The sequence below is a fragment of the Hyperoodon ampullatus genome, assembly GCF_949752795.1.
Source record: "Hyperoodon ampullatus genome assembly, chromosome: 1".
NCBI lineage: Eukaryota > Metazoa > Chordata > Mammalia > Artiodactyla > Ziphiidae > Hyperoodon > Hyperoodon ampullatus.
The window spans coordinates 13585855-13603398 of NC_136914.1; the positions used below are offsets into that span (position 1 = coordinate 13585855).

The 17544-nt window shown below is 48.1% G+C and overlaps 1 protein-coding gene across 1 annotated transcript in view; it reads left to right on the forward strand.

Moving 5' to 3' along the window:
- Positions 1-17544, forward strand: part of MAML3 (mastermind like transcriptional coactivator 3) — a gene marked incomplete at both ends in the record, with an annotated part of 434127 nt that overhangs the window by 412441 nt on the left and 4142 nt on the right. The window contains 2 exons of the mRNA XM_079701944.1: positions 11412-11651; positions 16129-16213. Of these exons, the coding sequence (XP_079558070.1) occupies positions 11412-11651; positions 16129-16213 (325 nt within the window). The remainder of the gene's footprint in view (positions 1-11411; positions 11652-16128; positions 16214-17544) is intronic.

A 17544-nucleotide genomic window follows, 5' to 3' on the forward strand; every position in this document is an offset into this window, starting at 1 on the left:
TTGAGTTTATTGTTGTGTATGGTGTTATGGAGTGTTCTAATTTCATTCTTTTACATGTAGCTGTCCAGTCTTCCCAGCACCACTTATTGAAGAGACTGTCTTTTCTCCATTGTATATCCTTGCCTCCTTTGTCATAGATTAGTTGACTATAGGTGCGTGGGTTTACCTCTGGGCTTTCTATCCTGTTCCATTGATCTATATTTCTGTTTTTGTGCCAGTACCATGTTGTCTTGATTACTGTAGCTTTATAATATAATCTGAAGTCAGGGAGTCTGATTCCTCCAGCTCCGTTTTTCTCCCTCAAGATGCTTTGGCTATTCGGGGTCTTTTGTATCTTTTTTTTTTTTTAAGATTTTTTTTTTAAAAAAAGACAGCAAAGTTTATTTAAGAAAAAACGCAGTCTGGTATAATTATGTCATTCACAAGATAAACACAGGACTTAATGAAGAATATTAATTCATAATGGACTTAGAGCAGTGTGATCTAGTTACAGGACACAACTTAAGCCATAAAATAGGAGGTACCTTTCAATCATATCAGGGTTTCTCAGTGACCCCCTATAAAACCTTGTGTGAAGAATATATCTAAGGATCTTGGGCACTTCCCTGGTGGTCCAGTGGTTAAGACTCCATGCTTCCACTGCAGGGGGCACAGGTTGGATCCCTGATCTGGGAAGTAAGATCTCACATGCTGCATGCAGCAGCCAAAAGAAAAAAAAAAAAAAGAAAGAATATATCTGATGATCTGAACTGGAAGAGCATTGTGGACGTAAGGCCTAGGGGTCAGTGGCCTCCCATCACTACCTGCCCATCGGCCCTCCCTGACCCAGTGTGAGCCCCTGTCCTAGACTTGCTTACTCTAAGAACCTGGTTCTCAGCCCAAATCTCTAAGTGTGTAAAGCACCAACCCCAGATTTCTAAATGTTCCTCCTCTTTTTTCTCCTTTCTCATGGCCTCCTGTAACCCCACCACGACGGCTGGCTTAGCTCTGCTCTCAGGGCTGTGGTGAGGGCTGTCCTCCTCCAGAGCCTCGCTGTGATCACACCTGGTTTGCCCACAGACAGGTTCAACCGTGAGAAAACCAGCAGAGCAGGCTGACACGGACCCTCCCCCTGGCAGCGTCTCCTGGGGGCCAGGGGGAATAGGGGGACCACTTTGTGGAAGTGGCTCTTCCCAGGCATTCAGATGGAGCATCCCTGAGCCACCCTCCCAAGGCTGATGGAGAGCATGGAGGATGTGCCCAAACCTTCTCTGCACAGCAAGCCCTCCAGCTCCAAGCCTTCCTTCCCTTCTTCCTGTCTTGTAGCGGCTGCAGCAGAGAGTGCCATTTGGCAGCATGGTGGTGCTCTTGGCTGTAAACGGAAACATTGGCCTGACTCCCAGTATAACACAAGATAGGTCTCTGCAGCAGTTATGCAGTCTTGGCTGTGATGACTTCATCAGAAAGGGGAGGGGCAATGAAACAGAAAGGTACAGCATGGGGGAACAGTAGCTCGGGAGGAAAGATTTCCCAGCAGCTCGGCTGAAGACAGTTGAGACTCCTTCCCCCTCTCGATGTTTAAATCAAGGGGGAAGCAAAGGCAGCAGGCGTATGGGTAAAGAGCCTAGTTCCTGGAGCCACTGACAAACCACTTGCAGTCGTGTCGGGACAGTGGTCACTTGGATGCGGGCAGATGCGGTATCCACCTCTGTGAGGCAGGTCTCGAGCCCCTGGGCTGGGTTTTCTTAAGCCCTGTAGAGGAGCCTGCCTATACAGGTCAACAGCGGTTTTCACTCATCTCACAAGTTCTTAAACTCTAAAGGCTGGGCTGGTTCTGACCCTGCTCTGTGGTTTCGAGCCTAGAATGGAGAAAAAAACCCAGAGAGCAGGGTGAGGCCCAAAGGGACGCTTGGCCAGGTGCATCAGAGGATTCTTGGAAGATGTCAGTCCCCTCGGAGCCTTCTCTGGCACTTGGGGGCTCTTTGTTGAAGCAGCGAAAAGCTAGCCTAGTTACTGAATCTGTAGCCAAACCCAGTTTGTTCACATTCATGCCATGTCCAGGTCTTGACAGGAGAACTACCCCGTTAAGGATGTCTGTGGCACACCCCACAGTGTGAGTGGTGGAAATAGTCCAGATCCCGGATACAGCCTGAGCCCCTCTCAAACTCGCTACGTTCCATTCCTGGTCTGTTGAACCTAAATAATCTTAATGAGGTTTTGGGTTTTTTTCAGGGAGGCAGGGAGGTTGTATTATAGTTTAATGAATCCTCTAAATGTTGGCCGTTTAGGTGGTTTCTTTTTTTGCTACTCAAAACCATTCACGCTATTCAAGATAAATCTTTGCACAAAGCTATGAATAGTTCCAGGAGACGAGTCCTTAGAGATGGAATTTCAGGGTATGATGTACTCGAGTCTTTGATCATTCTGTTCCTCCACCCTGGAGCCCCTTCCCCTCTTGGTCACCTGAGCCGTTCCAAGACATTGCTTCCTCTGGGAAGCCTTCAGTCCTCTCCCCAGGCACAGTCAGGTGCTTCCTGGAGGAAGGCCCAGGGATGTGGCTGGTGCCACGGCCCCTTCAAAGATGCCACGAGCTGCTCAGGAACTAAGGGATCCTCACTCCACATCAGAACTGTGGCCTCCTGGAAACCAAGCAAATAGGCCCTTTTTCTTTTCTTTCTTTTTTTGTCAACTTAAAGACTTTACTTTTTTAGAGCATGAGACTTAATATTTATTTGAAGTAATACGTTCATAATAGAAAAGTTGAAAGAGTATGAAAATAAAAATCACTTAAAATCCTCCCCTAACATGATTGTTCTGTGGCTACTGTTCTAATAACTGCTTTTTCTTCCTCTCTTCACTGTATATATTGTAAGCTTTTTCTTATTTGATTAGATAATCTGAAAAGGCATGATTTTTATTGGCTGCCTAGTACTCATGGTATGGATGTACCATAATTTATTTAATCAAGCTCCTATTGTTGCACACTAATGAACTTCTAACCAATTTAGAGTTGCTTTGGTGGTGGAATTAATCACAACAAAGGGACCAGAAGGACTCTATAATTTACATCAAAGGCAGAGGAAAAGCATAACCCTCAAAGTTGTTTTTCCACTGGAGGAACCTATGGTAACTATGTTCAAAGCACTGATAAGGACAAATGGTATTTTTGTTGTTTTTACCTCCAAGTAAGTCCTTGAAAAACTGACCTTCCTGTCGCTGATGGCACTCTCCCATCTTACTCTGGACCAGCAACTTTAACCCTTTCTTTCATCTTCAGCAGAAGCTCCGGTAGCCTGGAGAAGCAGTCCATTATGAGGGTTATCTTTTTTCCTCCTCTCTGGTCATACCTGATCTTGGTCTAAGCTACAATTCATCATAGACAATTAGTTCAGTTCAGCAAATATTTATTCTGTTTTGCAACCGTGGACCTAGCTCTGTGCTGATGCTGGGAGCCTCATAACGAAACCTAAAGACCTTGCAGGAATGTTGTCATAAGGTAATATCCTACCAGAAAATGACTGCTTATAAGCATTTGGAAAGCTGGAACTTTCTACCTCTCCTATGTTACTTAGTAAGAAATACTGGTACGATCATGTATATACCATGATCATGGGCATGGAAAATATATTAGTGCACTGGGTGGGGAGCTGAGAAGAAACACAGAGACACATCAGAATATTAACATGGTTGCCTGTGAGTGTTAAAAATGAATGTTGCCTTTTTAAAATACTTTTAGAGAATATTTTTAAATTTTCCCCGTGATTGGGGGCAAAGTCAGCAAAACATGCATTTGTTAAAGAATCAAAAGTCCGGGTAGGAATGCCACCCTGCTCACTGAGAATCTAGAAAGAAAACCAAGTTTAAAGTCTTAGACTTCATTATCTTAGGAATTAAGCTAGAAGCAGAGCCATAGCACTTCCTTCACCCTGACTTTCTAAAGCTGCATAATCAAGAGGTCATAGCAATAATAGTGATAACAAGCTATGTGTTATGTGCCAGTCACTGGACCCTCGATGGAGCTGAGTTTCTACCCAAGCCTGTTGGGTTCCCCCAATGTAAACTGCTCCTTCTTAGAAGCCGAACAAAGAACTTTCCTGAACCCATTTAGCAGGCTTAGCACTGGGCCCCAAGTTACTGCCCTGTCTGTGATAAGCTTCCTAAATCGGTAAACTGCCTCAAACCTCAACTGTCTTGGCAACACAGCCACTACACATCATAAAACACTTTTTTTTATCCAAATTTCTTCAATAATCTGCTGAAGAAGCAGATTATCTTGGGGTGGGCCTATTGGGGCTCTGCTATGAATTTATTACAAGCAACTCTCCAAACCCACATTGAAAAATTATCCTGGACAAGCACAAAGAAAGTCTGTAAAAGGAGCCACCATCCTGAAACCAAGTTTCTGCCCTGACACTTGATCAACTTCAAAGAGAATTCTAAGGTTTTATTTTATTTTGTTTCTTCCTTCCATTTCTGGTTGAATGGTCTAATCTTACGCCCTTTCTTTAAATGTCAAAGTTGATACCACAGAGGCATCCTAATTTGGGGTATCAGGCAACATATAAAAAATGATGTATATTTTTGTGCTCTTTCAGCTTCATCCTTTGATCCCAATCGAGTGTCTACCTTTTTATTCTATGCCCATTCCTCTCCCCCCCAACCCCTTCCCATTTCTCATTACTCCAGAGTCCTCTTGGGTGGTCTGCTCAGTTTAGACCAGATGCATGTTCTGGTCAGTGGAAAAGTCAGAATCCCAAAGACCACCGTCAGCTGTGGGACATCAGGCAAAGTTATTTAACCTCTCAGAGACTCGGATTCTTTTTAATCAGCAAAATGAGTTTTAAGTACACCGAAGAAAACACTGAGCTGAGTGTTTTGCACACAGTAGGTGCCCCATAAGTGTTAATTGTCTTCTTCCACTGTTGCTTCTGGTCTTCTTCTTGTTTGAAGAGGGGACTTTCCTCAAATCATAGCTTTCCTACCTTATAGCAGACCAGGGGATGGGAAGTCTAGTGATGTTTGATGCTTCCTCCCTGAGTAAGGGAGGGAGTTTAACTGGCTTCACCCCTTCCTTGCTCTTGGCTGCGCCTCCAGAGCAGAGCTACAGGAGCACCGACCTTTCTGGAAGAATCATGGCATAGGCTCCTTTCGGAATTCTTGAGTTTACACTGCCTGCACAGCCCTCTGAAAATTAGAGAAGTTCTGTTCCAAATGCAGAAGAATTGGCAATAGAAACTTAAGTAACTCAGCACTCTGACTTGCTTTTGAAAGTGCAGGGTTTGCAATCAAATCACGGAGAGCGCTGATACCCCAGGTTGCAGTCAGTGCCCATAAACCAGGATTATTTGCCCAGTGAGTCTCAAAACGTGGGGCATGGTAATTATCGAAGGGCGTGTTAAATTGCTCCTAAAGACTCTGGTTCAGGAGGCTTGGAGCAGAGCCTGAGAATCTGCATTTCTAACAAGCTCCCAGGTGATGCTAATGGTACTGGTCCTGGAACCACGCTTTGAGAACCCCTGATGTAGCCCTCATGGTTCCCCAACAGCCCACACTTAAACTGGAAGAAGTTTTAGCACCTTCTTAGCCATTTTCCCTCTATAGCTCATTCATCTCCAAAGTTTCCATTGTCGAGGGAGGAGTCCTATGGATAGGATTTCCGTTTGAAGAGGTGGGGACTGAGACCCAGAGGTCAGATGGCCCCTTGAGCCTCAGGAAGCCAGTTCACCACCTGAGCCCCAGGGAGTCACAGCCGGATGCCTCCAGCCAGCTCTGCAGTGGGTGTCGGATTCTCTGACATGAATGTACTGAACTTCCCAACAAGTGTGAGGTTCTGCGTGAAACGTCAGCTTCCACCTTTGAAAAGACTTCCTCCTTCTGAAACTTAAAACTTGAACAGTACCTTTGCAGGAGAAGACCCCTGACAGTGGTGAGAGGTTGGACAGAGAAGTGGCTTGTTGTATAGAATCTAGGCAAAATTCCATTGGGGCTGGATTTTTTTTTTTTTTTAATTGATCCACTTCAGTGTGTGTGAAAAGCGCAGGTCTGTCTTCTGGGACATGCTTTTTGTTTATGTATTAATTTTACTTCTTCCTACCGTGAACTACCCTCCTGTCTCCCCCAGTGCCCTCCGGCTCCCACTTCCTTGCCGGCGACCGGCCCACACGACGTGGTGCGGAGGGGGAGGTGAGATGCGCCCCGGGGAGCGCGCAGCGGCCTCCCAGGTTGCGGAGCAGCGCGCAGGCCGAGGATCCCGGGGCCCCTGGGCGGCTCGCCCGCCGCACGCCCTCCCTCCGCTCCCCTGCCCGCGCCCAGACCGCCTAGCCGGTTTCTTTGTTAAGGACGCCTGCGCGGAGACGCATCTTCGGCCCCGGTAGGGGCGCACGGGCCTCACTCCTGACTTCTTAGAGTCCCCTAAGGACTTGTAAGCATATAGGCTCGAGTCGAGAGGCTAAATTACGCCCCAGGGGACTTTTTAAGTAAAATCCTAAATTTCATTTAGGCTGTTCGTAAGCCATGCGATGGCAAAGACACTAAGCCCAGGCTCGCCCCCGGCGCGGCCCTCACCGCGCCGGCTTCGTGCAGCCCGGGTTACGGGGAACGCTGACCCTCTCGGACGCTCCGCCCCTGGGTCTGGGGTACGCCACTGTCCCTCCCCTCTCGGGTCGCCAACGCCCCCATCACCTCCTCCATCTCCCGGCCCTTCCGTTTCCTTCCACGGCCTCCCCCACCCACACGAGAAATCTCCCTCCCCTCGGGCTGGCAGCAAGGTCAGTAACAAGAAACCAGTTCAGTGTCAGTCGGAGAGAGGAGGGAGATAACCCCAGAGATACACGGCAGTGGAGAGAGAACTCATTTTGTGTAAAGAGGGCCTCGAGTCACCAGGGAATTCCTGGATTGTCTCAGGCTGTCGTGTGTGATGTCCATCACGCCGTGCGCACACCATCTGCTCGGTATTATGCTCTCAGTTGCCAGGCTACCTGCTATACGCAGTAACACTTGACTGCCTGGCTCCACGCTCGTAGCGTTAGCCCAGACGCGCGGGGCCGGGGGGACCGGGTGGGGGGAGGAAGGCGAGTCCTGATTAAGCCATCTGCAGGCTGGGAGGGGGGCGGAGCGGGCGGGCTGGCGGCGAGGACTGGGCTGACACCACCATCTGCTGGGGCCGAGGAGGAACAGCAGCTGTTCCTTGTTTCCCCCGACGAGAGCACCTGAAAAAAGGCCGAAGCCCTGAGCGTCCTCCAGCCAGTTCTCCACTAAGCCCCGGCACCCCAGTCCCCGTCACCGCCGGAAGCCTCTTGCAATCCCCCCTCCAAGGAGCCAGCAGTCTTTGGTCCACCGCCGGCAACCCCGGCCCCTCTGACCCAAACACAAGGCATGTTCTTGAAAACACGTAAGAGAAAATAAAGCTTCCTTACGCACAGATTTATAAATAAACAGCTGGCTACTCTTGAGAGATTTTTACCACAGCTGCTTTTTGAAGTAAAAACTGCCTCTGTGGGGGAATTAGGGTGTTTTTTACACCTCTTACCTATCTCCAGCCCTTAGAAAATTGCTAAGATCTCTTCCCTGGAAGAGAAGGTATGTAAAATAGTTTCACTGGTTTTGATTTTTTCCCCCCTCCCTTTATTTTACTGAAGAGTGAGAGCTTTGGGAAGTAATGAAGATCTATGTAGTCAATTGGATTTCTGAGAGGAAGAGGCTGAATTAAGATTCTGGGTAGAAGGCAAGGGAGGTCGTTGGGCAGGGGGTGGAGTGGAGAACAAGCTAGTAATTAAAACTAAAAATACTGCATCATTCGGCTTCAAGGCATTACATTTCTGGTGTCGAAAGCCCGGCCTGGTTTTCTCTGATTGCACGCACAGTGTGTGTCCTCCTTAGAAACAAAAGCGGGGGCTTGAAATTCTGAAATTCGACAGACTGATGCCCATTAAGCCCTCTTAGACTGGGGGTTAAAAGCCACCATGTCCTATGCATCCGCTAATGGCCTCAGCCAGCTCAATTTGTAAGGTGTCACTCGGCGCGTCTTCACACTTGGCATACACACCTGAGGCTGGGGCTCTGGGTGTCACTCACCCGCTGTTGAATGCAGCAGAGCTGGTTGGGAAAGGTGTATCAACCTAGGCTCACAAATGTTTCATAGGGAGGGCAGTCCTTTAAAAGTGCACATAACCCTCCTGCCTCTCGGTCTTCAGGTCTTCGGTGAGAAACCTGAAAGCAAAATCTTTGAGAGAGAACCAGTGGGGGAAATACATAATCCTGGGGGGTAATAACCAGACTATCCCTTTGGATGTGCTTTTGAAGTTCAGCAACACCCCGCCCCATCTGAAAGTAGAGCTTTCCTAGGAAACCTTTCCTAAGCCGAAATGGCTTACAGTGAAGAAGCAAGCACCTTAGGACACATCTTGCTAAGAATGTGCGAAATAAATAGAGATAGAGCACAGATGCTCACACAGTTCAAAGCTATGGCAGCTTGACGCTGAGTGTAGTTCCTGGGGAAGGCGCTTGGTGGCGCCCCTCTTGTTGCTGGAGGCGCCTGCTGTCTCTACAGTCACTCTGCAAAACAAACACTGAATGCTATCTTAGATTTTCACCTTCTTTTGTAAAAACGAAAATCCTCTTCAGATTTCTTCCAGTTAGCAAAAACAGATACCAGTGTAGGTGTTTCTTAAAAGGGAAGTGGCGTAAATTGAACTCTTGAAAAGTGGCGGACTTGTATTTCTTTTTGGTCTAGGAAGACAGGGACTAGATAGGCTTAGATGAATCTACATCCTCAGCTCATTTGCCTCTCTCTTTCTTTCTGGGTGGAGAGAAGGCTGGGAGAGCAACACATCACTACTTATGGCTCCTGGGCAAGCTCACTGGGTACTTGAGGGCTAGTCTCACAGGACAAGAATATCTCAAAGTGTACGAAGATAAACAGGGCCAGCCCAGCCCAGTCCTCTCATAAAACCAAGCCAAAGAGAACTTGATCTTCCCTTGGGTCTCATTTTCTTTCCAACTCCCTTCACATTATCAAAATTGGAAAATATCAAATATTCTGAAATACACAGAAAAAAAACTGTGTATCTGTATTTTCGCTGATTGGTCAACTATCTGCACGTCCGTGTGAATTCGTTTGTTAAAGTATTAAGTCAATCAGCCACTTGTCTCCAAAGGTGGCAAGAAACAGCTTCATCCCATTGGAAGGAAGGGTTTGGAAAACAGGTAGCAAGTTTGGGGGGGAAATGAAAGAGTGAAATACCGTGACCTCTGCAGGGGTCGGCCCTAAAGTAAACTTTTTGGTGGCATAAAGTTCCAGGCATTGCTGAGTATAAGGTCTTTTTATTAACATTAATATCTCATAGCTCTCTACCTAATAATTGTCTATGTACAGAGAAAATACACAAAGACAAAAAGTTTTAATTTCAGTCACACCACACTTAACATTTGAAAAATAGAACACAGTGTATTTATGGGAGACACACTATATATTTAGTCTACAGGCAATTCTTAGGCACACACTTGGCACCATGGACCCATCGTCTGGGAAAGGCCTATGCTTGTGGAAGGAATCCTGAATTTAGACTCAAAATCAGTGTTCCAGTTCTGCAAGTTCTGGCTCTTCCATTTACTAACTGTGTGACCTGGGCCACCGCACTGACTAACCAAAACTTCTTGAGCTGTTGTTTCCCAGATGAGAGGAGTAATGGGGTTTGGTTTGGTTGTTTGTTTGTTTTGCTTGTTTTGTTTTGTTTGGGTGCTGATGGGAGGGACGAAGAGTCCCTGAAGATGCGGTTTCGGTGTACCTGGAAGGAAGACCGTGAATGGCTGAGCTCCACACAGTAGCGGGAAGGGGGTCCAACAAGCCCAGGCTACGGGGGCTCCAGTGCAGGGCTGCGTCTCTAGGAGCTGTGTCAAACACAACTCTCTGTTTTGAGAGGAAACTGCCCACATGATTGACTGTACCAACACAAAGAGGACAAATATTAAAATCCAGTTTGACTGCACCCTGTTTTTCATATAGGATGGCTCAGAAGAGGCGGATAAAATACATGTTGTTCACAAAGCAGGCTAGTTGCATGCATTAATGAAGGAATGCATTAATAATGATGGAAATACCATTGCAAATAAAATTTGATAACTCCACATCCATTTAAGGTAGTCACTTGCCTGTATATGTCGGTGTAGTCTTAATTTCCTTCACCCCATATAACTGGAAATAATAACCAGTGTGGGAAAAAAAGAATATCTAGATTTTACAATGAGGAAATTTTTTTAAATCCAGTTTAACTGGATACAAAAATTTAAATACTGTAGAGTTATTCACATTCACTTCTCATGATCTGAGTCTCATAATCGTGCCTCATGATATGACTGTGTATGTCCTTACACGTATACCCATTTAACTCGTGTACCTCTCAGACAGCAGCTTCTCTTTGTTCAGATTAATTACTTGAAACTTCAGTGAATTAAAAGAAACCTTTCTGTGAAATGTTCAGACAACACTTTGCCATTACCAGCTATGCTGGATAGAATGAACAGGAAAAGAAGCATCGAGGAACTACATCTTAAGGTCACACACCTGCTTTTCCCATCAGCTGTTTTTCCCCAGTGGTCTACACCGTCGGGCTGTTATTTCCCCTCTGAGTGCAGTCTCCGAGTAGTGGCTTGGGCTGTGTGTGAGGAGTTCTCTAACACTTTACCTCCTGTTCCTTAAGGACCAGTCCTTAAAAGTTGCCATCATGTGATTTGATTTGACTGACACATAATTATAGAATCAAGAGACCCAATTCAACCCCCCACGTTTAAGTTATCCCAGACACCTGAGACCCAATTCTGTCTTTAAAGGTGTTGGGAGATTTCGTATCTTTGGTCAGGGTAACACACTCCTAATTCTCACCAATTCTCACTAGCAGGCTTTTTTTTTTTTTTACACATGTCAAAGCTTTCAAATGTCACAATTAATTAGAATTTCATCCAATAGCAATCTGCTGATGAATCAACTCCAGCAGTCTTCTGTAAATGTCTCTCCTACTAGCTAAAAAGCCCATTTTAGCCAGGCAGGCAGTAAGAATGAAGAGGTAAGGTGAGGATGTCTCCTTCCAGACTTAAAATGAGCCCCACCTGAGGGCTTATTCCCTTTCCTTTGGAGGAGCACAGATTGTTAGCTGAAAACGCGGTTCTTGTTCCTTGGCCAGTCCCGTCAGAAACCGACTGGACCTGGTCTCAGATTTTCCCAGAGCCGTGCTCTATGACTGTCGCCCTGTAGCCTCTCCAGTCCTACCTGTGGTAAGGCCAGGTTTGAGGACCACTGGGTTTTTTTTATGGAAATGGAATGTGTGCCACTTGGGCTCCCGTAGGTCCGTAAGCCGGGACCTACCCCCTCCCCCTAACCCCTGTGCTTTCCTTCAGATGTGGAGTGGCTGCATTCTCTTCTCTTCCTGTCCTTCCAGGAGCAGCATCCGGTCGGGCTTCCCCGGACCACGGGCCCCATGCAGTCCTCCGTGCCCCCGGGCTCAGGCGGCATGGTCTCCGGAGCCGGTCCAGCGGGGCCCAGCTTCCTGGGCAGCCAGCCCCAGGCAGCCCTCATGAAGCAGATGCTCATTGATCAGCGGGCTCAGCTGATGGAGCAGCAGAAGCAACAGTTCCTGCGGGAGCAGAGGCAGCAGCAGCAGCAGATTCTGGCAGAGCAGGTAAGTCACGCCCGTGGTGTGATTCATTCGTTCGGCAAACGCTTATTCAGTGCCTGGTGTCTGTGAGGGGGTCTCAGTTCATGTCCTTCATCAAGAAATTCACAAGCCAGGGGCTTCCCTGGTGGCGCAGTGGTTGAGAGTTTGCCTGCCGATGCAGGGGACACGGGTTTGTGCCCCGGTCCGGGAAGATGCCACATGCCGCGGAGCGGCTGGGCCCGTGAGCCATGGCCGCTGAGCCTGCGCGTCCGGAGCCTGTGCTCCGCAACGGGAGAGGCCACGACAGTGAGAGGCCCGCGTACCGCAAAAAAAAAAAAAAAAAAAAAAGAGAAATTCACAAGCCAGCATTTCCTGAGATCACAGAAGAACCTGCAGAATGTAGACCTTTCCGTTAGTTAGGCTTTTTCTTAGAATGAATTAGTTTGTTCTGAAAAGACAGGCTTCAGCCATCCATTTGAAGACCCAATTGCCAGAGACCGTTCTTCAGTTCAAGTCTGGCTCTTTTCTTCTGGCTTCTGGTACCGGGGTCTGTAGAATCAGCATGGGGGGCAAGGGCGGAAGGGGGCTGGCTCACATTCTTCGTAAATTCTGACATTTCCAGCATGAAGAAAAAAGAAAATAATTCAGAGAACTTTGCTTCTTGGAGGAAAGTGTCAGGAGGAGGGACTGAGAAGAATTCTTACAGAATTGGTTACGAACAATGGAACAGGAACAATAGCAGAATAATAGGGCCCACAGAACTACCTGGAAGCCTGAACTCGGGGTCACAGGAAGGGTGCCAACTGGAGAAAATTCCCAGCAGCTTTGAACACAGCTCAGGAAATGTTTGAGTTAAAGGCCTAACACAGAGAAAGCTTTGCCTTAGGCATCTTTGACAACCCTTGACATATATAATTCCTCCAGCTTTGAAAGAAAGCCTTCCATGGGGGCGACTCCTCTCAGTTTCAGTGGGTTTTGTTTTTCGAGATGCCATTGCCTGATTTCGTGTTATCTCGGGAGGGGCCTGAGGACTTCCCCAGGAGTCCCTGGATGCCTCCCCGTGGGGGCCTCTCCAGCACGTCTCACCCTTCTATTATAGGAGACGTGAGGCTGTCATCTAAGGCTCAAGGCCCACAATTACCCTTCTAGAATGTTCCTAATAGGATCAGAATTTCGGAAATGTATTAAGCATCCTCCACCATATCTATAGGAGAGGCTGTGTAGGACACAAGACACGTCGAAGTCCTTAGTAAACCAAGGGCAGCAGTTCAAAGTAACACCAGTCATCCCCCAAATAGAAAAATTGTACTGTTGAGCACAGTTCACTTATGTTCCCTTGTTCGCTTTTGTTCTTGAACAGCTGTGTAATTATCTCCCTTTTTACTGAGGTCAGTCAGCTGCCTGGCAGCTCTTGTACAAACAAACCTCTATCCCTCTCACCCTGCATAAGGTGTGTGACAAGGAGCCACGCTCGTATGTCTCAGACAGTGATAAATGGAGCTGCCGAGGGGAAGCTGGGCTTTGCAAATCCGCCCCTCAGCCAATCCCAGGACATTTCAGGTGTGCCTGATCCTTGGAGAGATGGTCTTTGATGTCTGTGCTGTGACCAAGACACAAGGGGGAGTCGGGGTAACCAGGCCAAACTCAGCTGTGCCAGCCCAGGGGTGTCCCCTCTTGGCAAGGTCAGCCAACCCCGGGAATGAGGGGGAAGGCAGGAGACCGGGAGCATTGCTTTCACAGGATGGTGCCCACAGACCATGAGGTGAGAGAGTGCGAGACCCCTCAGAACCCGGGACACAGAAAGACAGACATAGGGCTCCTCAGAAGAGATGAGGAAATGGGAAACTGCAAAAAAAAAATGAGTATAATTCCTTAACGACTGTGTGTGCCGGGAGCTGAAGAGGAACCAAGGAAAGAACAGTTCACTCTGGGTCACATTCTTTGCTTACGGTATGATTTTGGAAAAACCACCTAACCTCTCTCCTCATCTGCCAAATAAGGTTTTCCTAATCTCCCAGCCTTCCTCCTGATGCTCAACGTGAGTAATGAGTGTAAAACCCTTCGGAAACTGCACAAGGTGTGGATCTGCCACTGGACCCTGGTGTCACGGGAGGTAGTGTAAGAGCTGCAGCCACACGTGCCAGCCATCCTGTGTGACTAGCCCAGAAGTACGTCAGAGGGATGTAGCACCTCACCTGCACCTGGGGAAAGTTCTTATTGATGCCGACACTTTTGAGGTTGAATGTGGCCGTATCAACGCCAAGCTGATTTCCTTGGTCCCTGCAGCGGCAGTGAAGGCATCCTAACACTTTCAATTTTGCCAGCAGCGTACTGGGAACACTTTGGGTTTCCGGAAAGGACATGTGAGGGAAAACAGAAAGACTGGGGATATCTTGCATATCTTTGGGAACTTTCAAATGGTTCTCAGTGGACTTAGAAATCAGAACAGAGCAAGTTGAAAGCAGGTGTGAATTAACATTTAATGTGTAATTCTCAAGAGCACAGAGCGTGTCAAATCCCACCCATTCACAAAGGTTCAACGGAATCTGGAATTTTGGATCTGAAAGAAACATTGAGGATCATGAAGTCCCTTTATTTTACACACGAGGAGACTGAGACCAGGGAGCTTACGTTATTTTTTTCAGAGATCGCAGAGCTAGAGAGGGGCAGGGCCGGGACTGGCACCTGGGCCCCCTGACTCCTGACCGACAGTCCACCCCAGGCCACCCCAGGGCTGATGCCCAGCTGTAAGTGGGACAGTTAAATTCTTACATAATATGCGAAGTTTGGCTTCTGAGAAGCTTTTAAATGCTCACCTTACTCTCAGTAATGTTCTTAGATTGCTGCCTAAAAGATTAGCATGGTTTCTTGTCTACGCTGTGTCTATACGATTAATTCATTTCAACGGTTTCGTGCAAAACACCACAGGATGGGGTGAACAGAGGCCCTTCTTTTCTTTGGTTGCCAGTGCTGGCTGGCCTTGTCAAGAAAAAGAAAGAAAAGGAAAATTATAGAGCTGCCCAGGAACAAAAACAAGAGAAAAAATAGAAATAAACACGTGTTAAGAAGTGGTCAATGCGTGTTATTTTTATAATGAACACCGTAAAGGGCGGGGCCCTTGTCTGTTTTCCTAGCCCTTGCAGATGAAAGGTGCTTGATGCATATTCCACAGCTGCAGAGGAGGTTAGATGACATGCCGAAGGTCACGCAGCTACTTGATGGCAGACCCAGAACGAAAAGCCCTTTCTTTGCTCTTTCCACCTCACTCTTATTTTCTCTCCCTTTTCACATACAGCATGATAATGATCATAATAGCCTTCCCTGTATATTGGTAACAGTGCCGGCAGTGCAGAAGCCCTGTGACTGGAAGAGGAAAAACTAAAACGCAGGCCTCCTGGTTCCTGGTGTACGTGGAATCCCACGCGGTTTCCTCAAGGCAGTAAATGCTGTATGTTTGACTTGTGGAGATGTATTTTGCAGGCAGGGTGGCTTCCTGGGAATAAAATGAGCCTTTTTTTTAATAGGCCCTGAGAATCCCATCTTCCTATACCCGAAGCATCTATTTTAGGTCATTAAAAGTTAGGGCTTCCCTGGTGGCGCAGTGGTTGAGAGTCCGCCTGCCGATGCAGGGGACACGGGTTCGTGTCCCGGTCCGGGAAGATCCCACATGCCGCGGAGCGGCTGGGCCCGTGAGCCATGGCCGCTGAGCCTGCGCGTCCGGAGCCTGTGCTCCGCAACGGGAGAGGCCACAACAGTGAGAGGCGCACGTACCGCAAAAAAAAAAAAAAAAAGTTAGCTGCTTGTCCGTTTGAGCTCGGTACCCACCGTGCTGAGGAAAGCACGCAGGCTGATGTCGGAAAAGCAAAGTCAGAACTGCCTCCCTGGCTACACCTCCCTCAGAAGCCAGCAAGTCCACACGGCAGAAATGCCGCAGGTGTGCACCGAGGGTGTTTGCAGCAGAGGCGGGGCTCTGACAGCCGGAAACCAGAAGCACCCTGAACAGCCACCCCTATAGCACGGGCAAAGGCATCGTGGGCTGTTCTTATGGGGGGAATACCACTCGACAGTGAGCATGAATGGACCCCACTGCAGGCATCACCGTGGACGGAGCTCCCAAACGCGATGAATGCAAGAAGCCAGACCCCAGAAAACAGGCTCAAGTACATTGTCTCAGGCCACTTCCCTGAAGCACAGAAGCAGATATAACTAACCTGTTGCTAGGCTGGGATGGTGCGCCCACGGGTCAGGGGAAGAGCAGTGGCTGGGAACGGGCAGGAGGGGCTTCTAGCAGCATTCTGCGTCTCGACCCACGAGCGTGTTCCTTTGTGAAAATCCGTCGCACGGGGCACGGATGCTACACGCTTGTGCCCTGACCTGTATGCGTGTTAGTCTTCAGTACAGAGTTCAGTTTTTGAAAACCGCTTCCTCAGAACAGCCAGGAGATCTAACTGTGCGCCTCCTCCCGCCCCGCCCCCCGGCCCTCCTTGTCCTATCGTTTCAGCAGCTGCAGCCGCCACAGTTACCCCGGCAGCACCTCCAGCGGCCGCGCAACCCGTACCCAGTGCAGCAGGTCGCCCAGTTTCAAGGTGAGGCCGGTGCACACCTCTGCCATTGTATCCCTTCCAGTGGGCAAGTGTAAGTGAATGTAGAGCCAGTGACAATGCCACGGCTGCTGTGTTTGTGTCCAGGTAATATTAAAAATATTTAAGAACTGATGATGCCAACCAATCAGAATCCCAGGCGTTAACCTTTGGGTTGCTGGGCCCCAGAGAGGTACTGGTGGGCCCGGGGTGGGGGCGGGGTGGCGGTGGGAGTGGGACTGGAACAGCTGTTCTTTACCAAAGGTACGGAAGTATTTCAGTGGTTTAACAACCAGCAAAGACATACAGGCGCCGACGGACCTAATATCAGCCCTGTTTAAGTCTGGATCATCATCTCAGTGGCCATGGGGAGGAGTGGGGGGAATCCCGTGTCACATCTTTCTTGCTAATCCCAGCAGGTCAGCTGACCATAGCCCTCACTTCCAGCAACCGAAGTAAAATAATGTAAAATAATCTGGCTTTCGGCAGCCACTAATCTCTGCTGAACATAGAAGACAAATAGGGACTTGAGTTTGATTGGACTTTCTTCATCCTGCCGCCCTTTGCATAAATCCTGAATCATGGCCCCAGGAGCAATGGGTGCACTGTTTGTCTGGCGTTGCCATTCCTCTGTAAAGTAGAAGGTCCACTCAAATATCAGTCGCTCCCTTCTCTAACAGAGAGAGTCCCTGTGGGTCTTGTATGGGGTGGAGGATGGGTCTGAGGACCCTTCCCAATCTCATCCACATGAGTTTTCAGGGAGCCGCAGGGGTCATGAAGCAGCAGAAATCCTAATTCCTGTCCGCTGTCCTTTTTGAAGACCTAGATCAGTGCATCCTAACTTCTCAAATGTTACCTATTGCTTTGACAATCTGCCAGAAGCTATGAAGCCCTTTGCACAGAAATATCCATATATATAAATAAATACAAACTTTGTGGATCATTTCACAAGTGTTACCCTTTTCCATAGACGGTGGGTGAAAATTTTGTGATCTAGGGTAGCCTTTTTTCAGTCTTTGGGTTGCAACACTCAAGTAGGTTGTGAAGATAATTGGCCACAACCAACATTTTTTAACAAAATAATAGAAATGATTGGAGTGTATCATAATTAGGGCAACTTTTGTTTCTGTCCTAAACCCACGTGTGTATGTACTATGAGTTGTGGCTTAAAGAGTCTGAAAGCCACTGATGTTCACGGCCACATCTCCCTGAAGACTGCCTGTGGACCCCCTGGGGCTTGAGCCACTCTCACCCCCTCCCATCCCTGGGACATTTATATCACTTCAGATCCCTTTGGCCTCGACACAGGGAAGGACAAAGGGAATTGTTCTGTGCAC